The sequence below is a fragment of the Chlamydotis macqueenii genome, chromosome 1, assembly GCF_036417535.1.
Source record: "Chlamydotis macqueenii isolate bChlMac1 chromosome 1, bChlMac1.mat, whole genome shotgun sequence".
Taxonomy (NCBI): Eukaryota; Metazoa; Chordata; class Aves; order Otidiformes; family Otididae; genus Chlamydotis; species Chlamydotis macqueenii.
The window spans coordinates 97,874,808-97,886,661 of NC_141556.1; the positions used below are offsets into that span (position 1 = coordinate 97,874,808).

The 11,854-nt window shown below is 45.4% G+C and overlaps 1 protein-coding gene across 1 annotated transcript in view; it reads left to right on the top strand.

Moving 5' to 3' along the window:
• Window positions 1-11,497, top strand: part of CD96 (CD96 molecule) — a 30,449-nt gene extending 18,952 nt beyond the window's left edge. Inside the window, exons 9-15 of the mRNA XM_086762765.1 lie at window positions 12-56; window positions 1,473-1,547; window positions 4,221-4,295; window positions 6,027-6,107; window positions 6,765-6,854; window positions 9,167-9,290; window positions 10,310-11,497. Coding sequence (XP_086618891.1) covers window positions 12-56; window positions 1,473-1,547; window positions 4,221-4,295; window positions 6,027-6,107; window positions 6,765-6,854; window positions 9,167-9,290; window positions 10,310-10,418 — 599 coding nt within the window. The 3' untranslated portion in view covers window positions 10,419-11,497. The remainder of the gene's footprint in view (window positions 1-11; window positions 57-1,472; window positions 1,548-4,220; window positions 4,296-6,026; window positions 6,108-6,764; window positions 6,855-9,166; window positions 9,291-10,309) is intronic.
• The last annotated feature ends 357 nt before the right edge of the window (window positions 11,498-11,854 follow it).

Sequence of the window (11,854 nt, forward strand, 5' to 3'; positions counted from 1 at the left end):
ATTTGTTATAGATCTTGGAAATTCAACACTTCCATCAGCTGTCATGACTACCTCAGGTAAGGGCCGGGGCGGGGGGGGGAATCCTTCTTTATTACTCAGTAAATATATGTAGGATCTCTGCTTGACTATTGCTTAAATGACCTGTACACAGAGCCAGAGGCATGCCAGGGAAAGGCTTGTGTGCTCTGATACTGACAGTACCTGTGTGCTGCTGGATGGGAATTTGTGAGCTATGAAGTTACCCAAGAAGAGATCTGACATAAATCCTACTAAAACTATCAGGTTAGGACAGCATGTAAAATGGCATGCTGAAGATCACATATTATTCTTATGTCTTTTTATAAAATGGAACAAAAACTCCTATACAGCTATGAATAAATTTGTCCTATTATGACAGAGAGGTGCATGTGACAGAAAAGTTAAAACCACCACTTTTCCTTCACTCAGTAGTAGCGCATCATTCTCATTAGAATCACAGAATCATAGAATATTTTGGGTTGGAAGGAACCTTCAAAGGTCTCATCTAGCCCAACCCCCCTACAAGGAGCAATGACATCTCCAATCAGATCAGGTTGCTCAGAGCCCCATCCAACCTGGCCTTGAATGTGTCCAGGGATGGGGCATCTACCACTTCTCTGGGCAACCTGTTCCAGTGGTCCACCACCCTCATTGTAAAAAATGTTTTCCTTATATCCAGTCTGAATCTACCTCCTTTTATTTTAAAACCATTGCCCCTTGTCTTATTGCAACAGGCCGTACTGAAGAGTTTCTCCCCATCTTTCCTCTAGGCCCCCTTTAGGTACTGGAAGGCCATTATAAGGTCTCCCTGGAGCCTCCTTTTCTCCAGGCTGAACAGCCCCAACTCTCTCAGCCTGTCCTCACAGGAGAGGTGCTCCAGCCCTCTGATCATCTTCGTGGTCCCCCTCTGGGCCCTCTCCATGTCCTTCTTATGTTGGGGGCTCCAGAGCCCCATTCATCAATGATATAGGATAAATAGCACTGCTTCACCAGAGCATGCATATGGATAACTATATAGAACTACCTTCATCAACTGAGAGCAAAACCCACAAAAGTAAGTGACCTCCTAGGCTTATATGGCTGTCGCACGTTGTCAGAGCCATTTCTGGCAAGGCTCTGGCTAGGCGGGCGAGCACTGCTGTCAAGTGCGTAATCAACCCAACAGCAGTTAAACTGAACCCTGTGTATAAAAACATAAATAAACAATGCACACAGCTAGCCTGCATGAAAGGGTCAGCATTAATAACATCAACCATCTGAGTGCTCCTTGAATTTGTGGGATGTGTTTTGAGCATTTAACCTTAGCTCCAACAGCAGGATTCCTGCTGGAGAGTCTGTGTTTAACCAACAGCTCCTGCAAGCTCTTTGATCCAGGTTGTTTTATGATTTGTTAATATTATTTTTAAAAGATCCTATCAATTAAATGTGGTACTATATAATTTGTTTGTCTTTAGAGCACCAGTCGACATCTCTAGCCTCTCTGGATTTCACAAGTCAAGCAAGCTTGGCTCCTCCTTCCACGACACAAGGTAATCAATTCAGCAAAAATGTTTTCTCTATTGCTTCAGGAACACAGGAGAAAGATAAATAAACACAACAGCCGTCTTGCATTTTTTGTAGTGAACAATTTAAAATCCACTGAAGCCCTTTTCCTAGTGCATTATACACTAGCAAGTCCACAGTTCAAAAAATAAATACATGAGAAAATGCTGTCTTGATTTCATCTTTTTTAATGCTCCCTTCAGGATATGTGCATTAATTGCAGCAAATGAGTAGACATTGAGTATATATATTTACAATACTTATTCCTTGTACCTCTTTAATTAAATATCATACAAAAATAGAATGACATTAGAGCTAGAAAAAGTGCAACCCAAACACTGGAGCACAGGAGCACAAATACAAAGCACCGGTAAACAGAATATTTACAGCAGATGACTCAACTCAGTGATTTCTCCTCTGGGCTGCTGACACAGAGGCCAGAGGAGGGGAGGGTGACTCACTCAGAAGGGTTTAACCTCTCTTCCCTGGGGAGAGGTACGCCCACCCTGTGGCTGGCAGCAGCCTGAATGGAGAGCAGGTGAAGCCGTCAAGCTCCCGCCTGCATGGCGGCTGGGTCCTGATGGCAGAATAAAGGGTTGATGCCCACCAGTCCCAGCAGAACGTATTTTCTCACAGCGCAGCCTGTCTGCGAACACTTTTTTCTTTGGAGGCTCTTTCCATTTTGAAGCCCAGCTGATGATCCCTGTAGGTCTGGTTGTTTTTAAGCAGCAGTTAGAAGGGTGTTGGGGCTGTCCTCACCAGCAGCAAGGTGTGCACTCGCTGCCACGCAGCCTGATTAAAGGCAGGCAGGACACACACTCCCATCTTGGAGACGAAAGAGCCCATGCAGAACAGCAGCACAGGCAGCACAAGGAAGAGGAAACATGGAAAGGTGTTGTAAAGCACCGTCTTCCCCTCCATGGCCGCACCAAAGCTTTGGCTCGGAAATGATCCACCACTGAGGCAGTGGCCGGCAAGAGTGAATTTGGCCCTTAGTATTTGTGGCAGCCCTCTTCTCCCAAACAAATAAAAACTCATTGCAACAGACTTTCACAAGCCTTTGAAGCATTGAACATCCTCTTTAAGCTGTGTAATTCAACCCTGCAACCTTCACTTAAAGTAACCTACATCATGCTATAGCAGTATTTACACAGATGCGATGGGCAGTGTGTGGAGTGATACTGAAGGAAGATGCTGAACACAAGGCTTTGTCCTGCCCCAGCAGAATGTTGTTTGGGAGCTGAATCACCCAATGTAAAGCCCTGCAGTGTGAAGAGGCCAGATCGAGATATGCCAGGTCAGGACCACAGATTGTAGCAGCAGCACTGAAATTCATGTTTGCTGCTTCTCACACTGCCTTCCCGATCTTCAAAGTAAAGACACTTGCCCAGCTTGGCTAACAGCAGGGCAGAAAAGTCTTCGTGGACTGAAAGCCCTTCTGTCTCAGCGACCAATTTCACAACAAAGGCTATAAGCATACAATGTGAACAGACAGGATTCTCCTCACTGCATTATATATCTTCATTGGCTGAGGAGGTACGAGGTCTAAGTCATAGTGTAAGCCAGAGCTGAACCGTTTCTCTTCTGGAAGTAGCCCAGGAAACATCTGCCTTTTAAGCAATGTCCCTGATGTGTGGCAGCTGTGGTGTGCCGACCATGGGTCAGTGGTTCTCCTCGCTGGCTTACTGCTGGTCACCACACTGGTGCCACCATCAGCTTCTCCAGCAGACCCTTTGGGCTGCAGCTGCGTCAGGAAGCCAAGTCCAAGCCTGCTGTTGTACAGAGGGTTTTGGTTCAGTTCTTGTTATTTCGCAAGTTCTTAATTAAAATCCAAGAGACAGCTGGGAATTCATACAAGGGAAGAGTGCACAGATACAGACAGGAGAAAAGAGAAGAGGAGACAAAAAACAAAGCTGTTAAAACTGCAGCCTGGTCTTTGCTTAGCTTCCACAGTAGCTCCGTCTCTGAGTCCAGAGATGCTTAGGCTTTGAGATGACTTCATGATACTTTTCTAAAAATGAGACAGGTGTTAGGAAAGATGGACTATTTTTAGTAAATGTGAAATAGTCCTCTTGGGAAAATAGAGGTCTACTTGCTAACCACCGTCTATCTGTGTTTGAATATCAGATAAATAGTTAGTTCAGCTCTAGATTACTTTGCACTTCAAAAGATTAAAGGAAAAGGTTCGGCACCAGGTGTCACGAGTGTGACTCCTGAACAGTAACTTCTTCAAAATTTCTCTTTGCTAGCTGGGAGAACAGTTTTGTCTCATTGGAGCTGGTGAAACCCTGTCTAAATTCTGATTTATGTGCATTTGTTTACCACTGTCTATTGGCTTCAGGTCAAAATAAGCCAGTGAACTGAGAACTACTGAGTTGCAGCTGAAACTCAGCTGAAATTAAAAAAAAATGCATGCTTAAATGTTCCATATGTTTTCTCAACGTTTATTCATCCATCTCACCAAACTCCTCTTGAGTTTCTAGCTTTAAAACCAGACACAGAATTTTGTGATGCTTGTCTGAGGGAAGTCAGCATCTCAGGTAGTAGGTTACAACTCTTTGACCTCTTTAGTCAGGAAACAGGGAAGAAAGAGGGGAAAAATGAAGAACAAGTGGTGGTCCTCTACTGCAATTTTTACAAGCTAGTGTGTTTTTCAACAGGAGCATCAATTTCTACTGCAGAGACAAAAAACTATACCAGCACTACATCATTCAATGACAGTTTGATGACAGCACGTGAGTAGATCATGCATCTTCTTTCCTTGACAGGACTGTAACAGGGGAGTTATGTAGCTAAATACAGGTGCTGCAAAGTGCAAATGTGGCACCAACTTAGCAAGTGTTGGGTTGCAAGTCTACAGTGCTTATTTTCAGCTGCTAGTTGATAGTCATCACATCGCTGTGCAAAAATTATTGTTCGAGCAGAGGCCAAAAGTCAGGTGGTGTGCTCTGTACCAGCTTTTCAATACTTTACAGAAGCAATTCGCCTGCTGAGTTGCACTGAGTTAGAAGATAAAGACTTGAGTCTTCCAAGCCGTCAAGGATTTGCAGCAGCAAAAGAGGAACAAAAAGCATTTGACTATCCTGGTTTTATTAGGCATATTTAATTTAATAATATTAAAATTGAGAGAGTTCCTAGGCAAATGTAGTGAGTACTGAGGGTAGTTTATAGATAAAATAAATTACTGGAGAAGCCAAGTAAAATCACAAAGCAGCAATGAAATCAAGAGATAACGACATGGGACAATAAAGGCTGGCTAACAGAACATCAAAAGGCAGCCTCATTAAAGATCAATAAAAAAACCCCTAGGGATGGACATTTTTTCACAAATCTTTCCCTTTAGAACATCTCCACTCAGCAGCAGGAAGCCAGAAGTGATTCTCTTTTTTAACATCTTGGTTTGCCTTCATGCTTTTGGAACAGGCAGGACCTGTCAATGCACTTTTGCTTTTGTATGGCAAGCGTCTTTTGGCTGAAGCACAAACATAGCAGCCGCTTTCCAGTTTTTCAACATATTTTTTGGCAGCATTCCGATGCTTATTTACCTGCCTATAACCCACAACCACGCATTCAGGCTGAAACCTCGTGGCAACTTCTAATGCTTCGCAATCCTGCTCTTGCACAGCTTGCTGGTTGCAATTTTTGCCAAAAGCATGCTGAATTACACTACCGCTTGCAGGAAGTACCACTCATCGGCTTCCCTGCAGCTCTGCCCGCCTGCCCACCAGCTGAGCCATGGCCTTCAAGGGTCCTCAGTCCAGCACCTGTCACTGAGGGCAATTTCAGAGCACACGGGCACTGGTGTGCCCACAGAGACGTACCGATGTGTTTCCCTGTGCCCTTCCAGGGCCACTGGGCTCATACAGCGGGGATTGCCATTATCAGTTCAATCCTCAGAGGCTCTAACACAGCCATTATGTAAATAATAATAAGCAGTGCTTGTCAGCATGCTGTATAGAGCATGGTGTTACGGGATCTCTAAGCGTGTGTCTTTTATATATATATAACTTTTTAAAATGCTAGGTCTACCATCCTTATCCCCATCAAATTAAACACTTAATAAAAAAAAAGAGAAAAGAAGGACTAAATTGAAGCAATGCCTAAAACACTCAGTGAATTTTTAGAGTGCCCTAAAATTGGACTGATTTTGGTAGGGCTTTTTCGTACATACATACATACCTATACATACACACACTTGAGTGCTTGATTTCAGTCAGAACCAGCATCTCACAAGAGAGGTCTTCCTGGCTCTGTCTGGTTACTCATTTACATCATTTAAACAGTGGATTTTTTTCTTGGATTTATAAATCAGCAATTATATTGGAGACTTTCAGGTATCTCTGTTATTTCATTTGTTGTTTGCATTAGAGGAAGTAAAGGGTATAAAATAGCCACAGTTAAGCCTAATGAAGCAGTCACGTACAGGCTTGCAAGGTAATTGAAGGATATTATTTCTTTTTGTACAGGTTGGAACGGTTCCACCACTGAATCCCAGCAAAGCCTCAGGAATGCCACGCACTCCTCTGAGAATACAACCTTGGCTCATCGTAAGTGCCGTGGCAACTCTGGAAATGCTGTGCCCTTGTCTAGTCTTATATTTTAGCTATTATTTCAGAAGACATGAACACAAGATGGCTAGAAAAAAACAGGAATTTATCCTTAGGCGGCACTGATCTTAAACATAGGTAGCTCAGCTGTATGAGGAAAGGGAAAATATCTGTCTACAAACAGATGAAAGATTATTTTTGTGGTTCAGACACAGTACTTGACAGAGGAGACTGAGGTTTCACTCAGTCACGGCAGAGGCAGACTCTTTGTGTTGCTGCTAAGCTACTTAATATCTTTAGCTTTTTCATTACCATCAAAGAGGTGAGAAGCTTATCATTCTCCCAGACCGCTGCGCAGATCAATGCTGGCTTGCTGGAATGTCTTAATAGATGTTTTCTAATAGTCTTTCTTTCTTTCTTTCTTCTAATATGCTTTAGTTTGAGAAAAGCACATTTTCTGTGTAATAGCAAGTTGTAGGCCAAAAATGTAGGCATCTCGCCAAGTGATTTTTGACACACTGATTCTGGAATTTGATTTCCAATCTTCAGCAGGGTGAATAATGGTGGCTTCAAAATACAAGCTTCATTTAAAAAAAAAAAAAAGAAAACAAAAAACAACTAAGTTACTAAAAATGTTCTGTGCCTATATCTTTTTAGGTAACCTGTCCTTCAGCATCACAGACCAGCCAATTTCAGTTACCAGAGGGAAAAATTTCTTTACTACCAGCAGTCTGCTCAATACTACTGGTGAGAGATTATCCTACAAATCCTCTTCTTTCAGCGTGCTGTTGCAGTAAGCAAGTGTCGTAGTTCAGCCCCAATTGGGACCAGACTACACAGTCTCTCTCTCACTCCCCCCCACCTTCCGAGAGAACAGGGAGAGATAATATAAGAAAAACGGCTCGAGGTTTGAGATAAGGACAGGGAGAAATCCTTAAAGTTACCGTCACGGGCAAAACAGACTCAACCTGGGGAAAACTATTCATTTATTACTACAAACAGCAGGATAATGAGACAGAGAACAAGATAACCTCCATCCACCCCTCCCTCTTCCCAAGCTTAACATTATCTCTACCACCATCCCCCTGCCAAGCGGCACAGGAGGGAAGAGGGAATGGGGGTTGCAGTCAGTTCATCACGCATTGTTTTACGCCGCTGCTTCATCGTCGGGGGAAGAACTCCTCACATTCCTCCCCTGCTCCATTGTGGGGTCCCTCCCACAGGCCACAGTCCTTCATGAAACTGCTCCGGCATGGGTCATCTCTTCCACGGAGTGCAATCTCTCCAGAACAGCTGACCCAGCAGGCCCTCCAAGGGCCACAGCCACCTTCAGGCATCCACCTCTCCCAGTGTGGGGTCCTTCATGGGCTCCAGGTGGATCTCTGCTCCTCCATGGGCCTCCATGGGCTGCAGGGGCACAACCTGCTCCACCATGGGCTGCACCACAGGCTGCAGGGGAATCTTGGCCAGGAGCAGCATTACTCCTCCCCCTCCTTCTTCACTGACCTTGGCATCTGCAGCCATTCCTCTCCCAGAAATTCTTCACAACAGGCTGGCAGACGCCTCTCAGAATCTCTTCACATCATCCATCTCATCTCCTCTCCACCTCTTGCAGCCAGGCCAGGCCGAGTTGGGCCCATTCGGCTGCCTGGCGGGAGGCCAGAGGGTGAAGCCTGCAAGGCCCATGAGGCCTGCGCCTTCCCCTCTGTGCCTCTGCCCCCGCTCAGCTTCTTCACATCTTCTCTTTTTTTTTTTTTTCTGTTTTCCCCTTCTTAAGTACGTTATCGCAGAGGTGTTATCACGGGACATTCTGCTATCAATTGGCTCGGCCTTGGCCAGCAGCGGGTCCGCCCTAGGCCTGGCCGAGTCCACTGAACAAAGCGGAACAACTTCTAGCAGTTTCCTACAGAAGCTGCCACCTTAGCCCCCCCCCCACTAAACAAAACCACAACAGCAAGAAAAGCAGAGAAGCACGAAACCTGGAGCATGGTGTACATTTGACCAAAGGAGTTCAAAAAAGGGAAGAGATGAAAAGAGGAGTGTCAGCTGCTGTGTCCCTGTCCTGCGGACTGTCACAGGCTTTTGACACGCCTGCCTTCTCCCTGCATCCGCGAGCAATGCCCCGTGCCTGTTGTCTTCCAGCAGCAAACTTTGGCCGGTCACACTCCTGTGCCCCAGGGGCCACTCATGGCTCATGCAGCGTGGTGGACTTGGCACCCGGCTGTGGGGCTGGCTGCCACTGTGGCCAAGACCCAGGCTGGGTGATGTACCAGTACGACCAACCTTGCAAAGGGTTGTGATGCCAGCACAATGGGAGGTGACACTGGGACAGCATCGCCCAGTGACTCTCGTGCTCCAACCCTCTCTGGCACCCAGCCCACTGTTGCATCCTCCGTGGCGGCTGGAGGAGGACCATGCTCCTCTTCTCCTTCCTCCCCATAGCCGGGACCCCGAGGGCACCTCTTTCAGCTGCCAGCACCTCCAAGGGTGGCTATGCAGAAGGGGGCAGTGGGTGGGGATCCCAGCACCACAGTGGGGAGAGGCAGCCAGGGTGAGGCAGGGATGCTGTGCCACCAATGAGAGCCCATCCCAAAAGGCAGCTGCACCCTTGGCAGATGTTTCGGCAGGGTTTGGTGTCAGTGGCATGAAAATAACCCAGTGGGAAGGAGGGCTGGGGCGGGCAGCTGTGCCTGGCTGCACCGCCATGTGCTTCCTCTTCTCAGAGAAGCTCACGGGGCAACAGAGAAAACCAACGGTTGTCAGACAAAACACCTGCCGGGCTGTGCCTGAGTAATCTCGTCATGTGAACTGCTGGGTGGCTGACATCAGCCCGCAAACCCAGTCAGAACAAAGGTGGTTTAAGTCCATAAATTAAAGCTGCGGTGCTCAGAGTTTGGGATCCTCAGCCTGGGAACTTGGCAGTCCAGGGTTGATCTGGGATGGCATTGTCACCAGTGCTGTGCCCAGGGTGGGGGAGCAGCAAGTCACATGCAGTAAGCCCAAATTTCCCTCCTCTCTGAGGATTCTCAGCTGAGCTTTGTCTCCTGTGTCCCTTCCAGGCGGCACGAGGAACACGAACACCAGTCACTTCCCCTGGCCAACGGTGGTAGCTGTCCTGCTCCTCTTCTGCAGTTTTCTCATCATTTTAGGCATCAGGAAATGGTGTCAGTACCAGAAAGAGATGTAAGTACTAGGCAAGGGAACCACAGGGGCGGGAGAGGTGGCAGAGGGGACAGCATAAACTCTAACCCAGGTGTTTGGATTTAGGCATTTTCATTTGAGTCTACTCATAGCGCAACGAGGCCTTTAAGTTCATGGATCGCTAATGCCATTTTTTTTCACACAGCAGTGTGAAATGTGGAGTGTTCTCAGTCCTTTCATCTTTTCCTTGGGTTATCTATAGAATAAACTTTAAAAAAAGAGTCACAGTGCAGCTTCAGGGTGTGAGGGAAGAACACAAGCCAATTTTTTTCCCCAGAGCCCCCCCACTTCTATTAGCCTCCCTTCCAACTGCTTTTGCTCTCTCATTTTGCATGGTTACTTGAGGACATGTTTTAATGAAATTGTACTTCGAGGGCGACTTTATTTGAGTTGTGAATAATATATGTGAAAGTAGGCTACCTGAAACTTAATCCCAGTCAAAGAAGTATTGAGTTTGTAATTATTACCAAAGTTTAATTCCCTACTAAAGCACTCGGAGATCTACTGATGAAAGCAGTATCTAAGAGCCAATTATTTTAAAATCTTACTAACATTACTAAAATGTTTGAAAAATCATGGTGACAATGAATCATCTGCGGTTCTAGAAAACCCTTTTGAAACACAACTGCAAATCTTGTATATTGAAGGTAAAAATGTGATTGATTTTTTTTTTTTTCACTTATATGGGATGGGACCTTTCTTTATCTTGGCTTATAAATTGACAAAAACCAAATTATGAGTCTTTAAATGTACCTCCAGAGAGCCGTGTGAACAAAAGACATAAGGGTTTTTTTTAGTGAGGTGGGAGCTGAGAAAGCCAAAGGAATACCAGGAGGTGTGCTGGGGCTATAGAACAGAAACAGGGAAGTTGCAGTATGTAACAGCAAATATCAGGTGCTCCTACAATGACTCAGTGTCCATCTACCTCCTCCTGTGAACTTTTCACAACAGTTTTTTATACAGCTTTTGTGTGACAGTGCGTCTTTTCTCTTCTATTTCAGTATGAACAGACCTCCATCTTTCAAGCCACCACCTCCTCCGATAAAGTACACCTCCATGGTGGAGTCCGACGGGACTCCGCCATCCTGTCACGAACTGGAAAACCTGTAGCATCGCCTACACCACTTGTGTAGCACACAAAACACTGACACAGTTAAAAGACTTTGCCTTTGAAACAGTGCTTACAGGAGTCTGGTGTTAATGACCCCTATTAGAATTCAGAGCGCCGAAATGACATTAATGTTGGAAGCTGAGCACTCCTGAGGACACTTAGTTCATCCTGTCTATCTCTATGTATGCATTACATTAACACGTTGTGAGTGTCACCACGAGATTATATGTGCTTAATTTGAACTGGATGATCAACTGGGAATTTGCTGCCTTGTTAATGGGAGCAGATTAACATATCACTCTGCCAGCCTGCCTGAAGAGTGTTGAGGCTTTTTGTTTTACTAACTGTATAGAGACGATGGCTCTGCCATATAGATACCATGATTACACGGGAAAGGTTGGCTTAACACAAGCTTTTTGATACCTACACGATTCATTCTTACAATTCTTATTTTTTACTATACAAATATTGACTAATATGACCCAATATACAATTTCCTATCACTGTGAAACCAAACAAAAAATAATCAGCACCTTACACGGAAAGAAAATAGCCTGCATCTGTCATCACAGGGGTTGCAGCCCAGGATCGTGGGGAGGGGCTGGTGAGATGAAAGGGCACAGGCCCGGTGGAAGTGTTCACAAAGAAGACTCGGTTGCTGTTGGTGAAGTCACACGAAAGAGTGAACTTTGGGCTCATGTACAAGACACCTGTGGACCAGAGACTTAAGGAACTGAACTGAATAAGGACCCTAAAGACAGTGGAAAATGCCAGTCCTTTGGAAGTGCTGTGCCTATGAAACAATAATTGTTAAGCCTGGGGAAGGTACAGTCCAGTCTTACCCCTATCCTGCCCAGGCTGTGTACTTCCTTGCCATTACACTAGTGATTAACGACCGTGTCGAGGGTGGGATCAGCCCAGCCCTCTGCACAGCTCTCAGTCCAGTCAGCAGCTGCGTGATCACTAATACGAGGCACAAAAGCTGTGGCAGGAGCACTGCTTTCGGCAGCAGTGTGGTCTTGCATTACCTTCAGCCAGCCAAGAAGCTGTCCCTCCAAGCTTGTTTGAAAATGTGTTGTTACCATAATGGTATTTATGTGATTAACGTAAATCGACTCAAATTCAATCATGTCAAGCTTAAGATTGGTATTCTGATTTAGGAATGGGATTTACCTTATTTACTGCCAAATGCTGGTCGATGAGTATCAGAGTTCAGAGCACTGTATTTCCTGGGGCTTTAGATGAATGAATGACTTACTGGAAAGAATGATCTGACAGACTTTTTTGAAGTGTTTGGTAGTGTTATTTACCTTGTAGCACAAGCAGTTCTAAATCCATCACCAACGGAATATCAGTCCTCAATAGAAAACATTTTCCTGACCACAAAACTAGATGGACTCTGCATGCCTGGAAGGCTCAATATTAATTTAAGCAT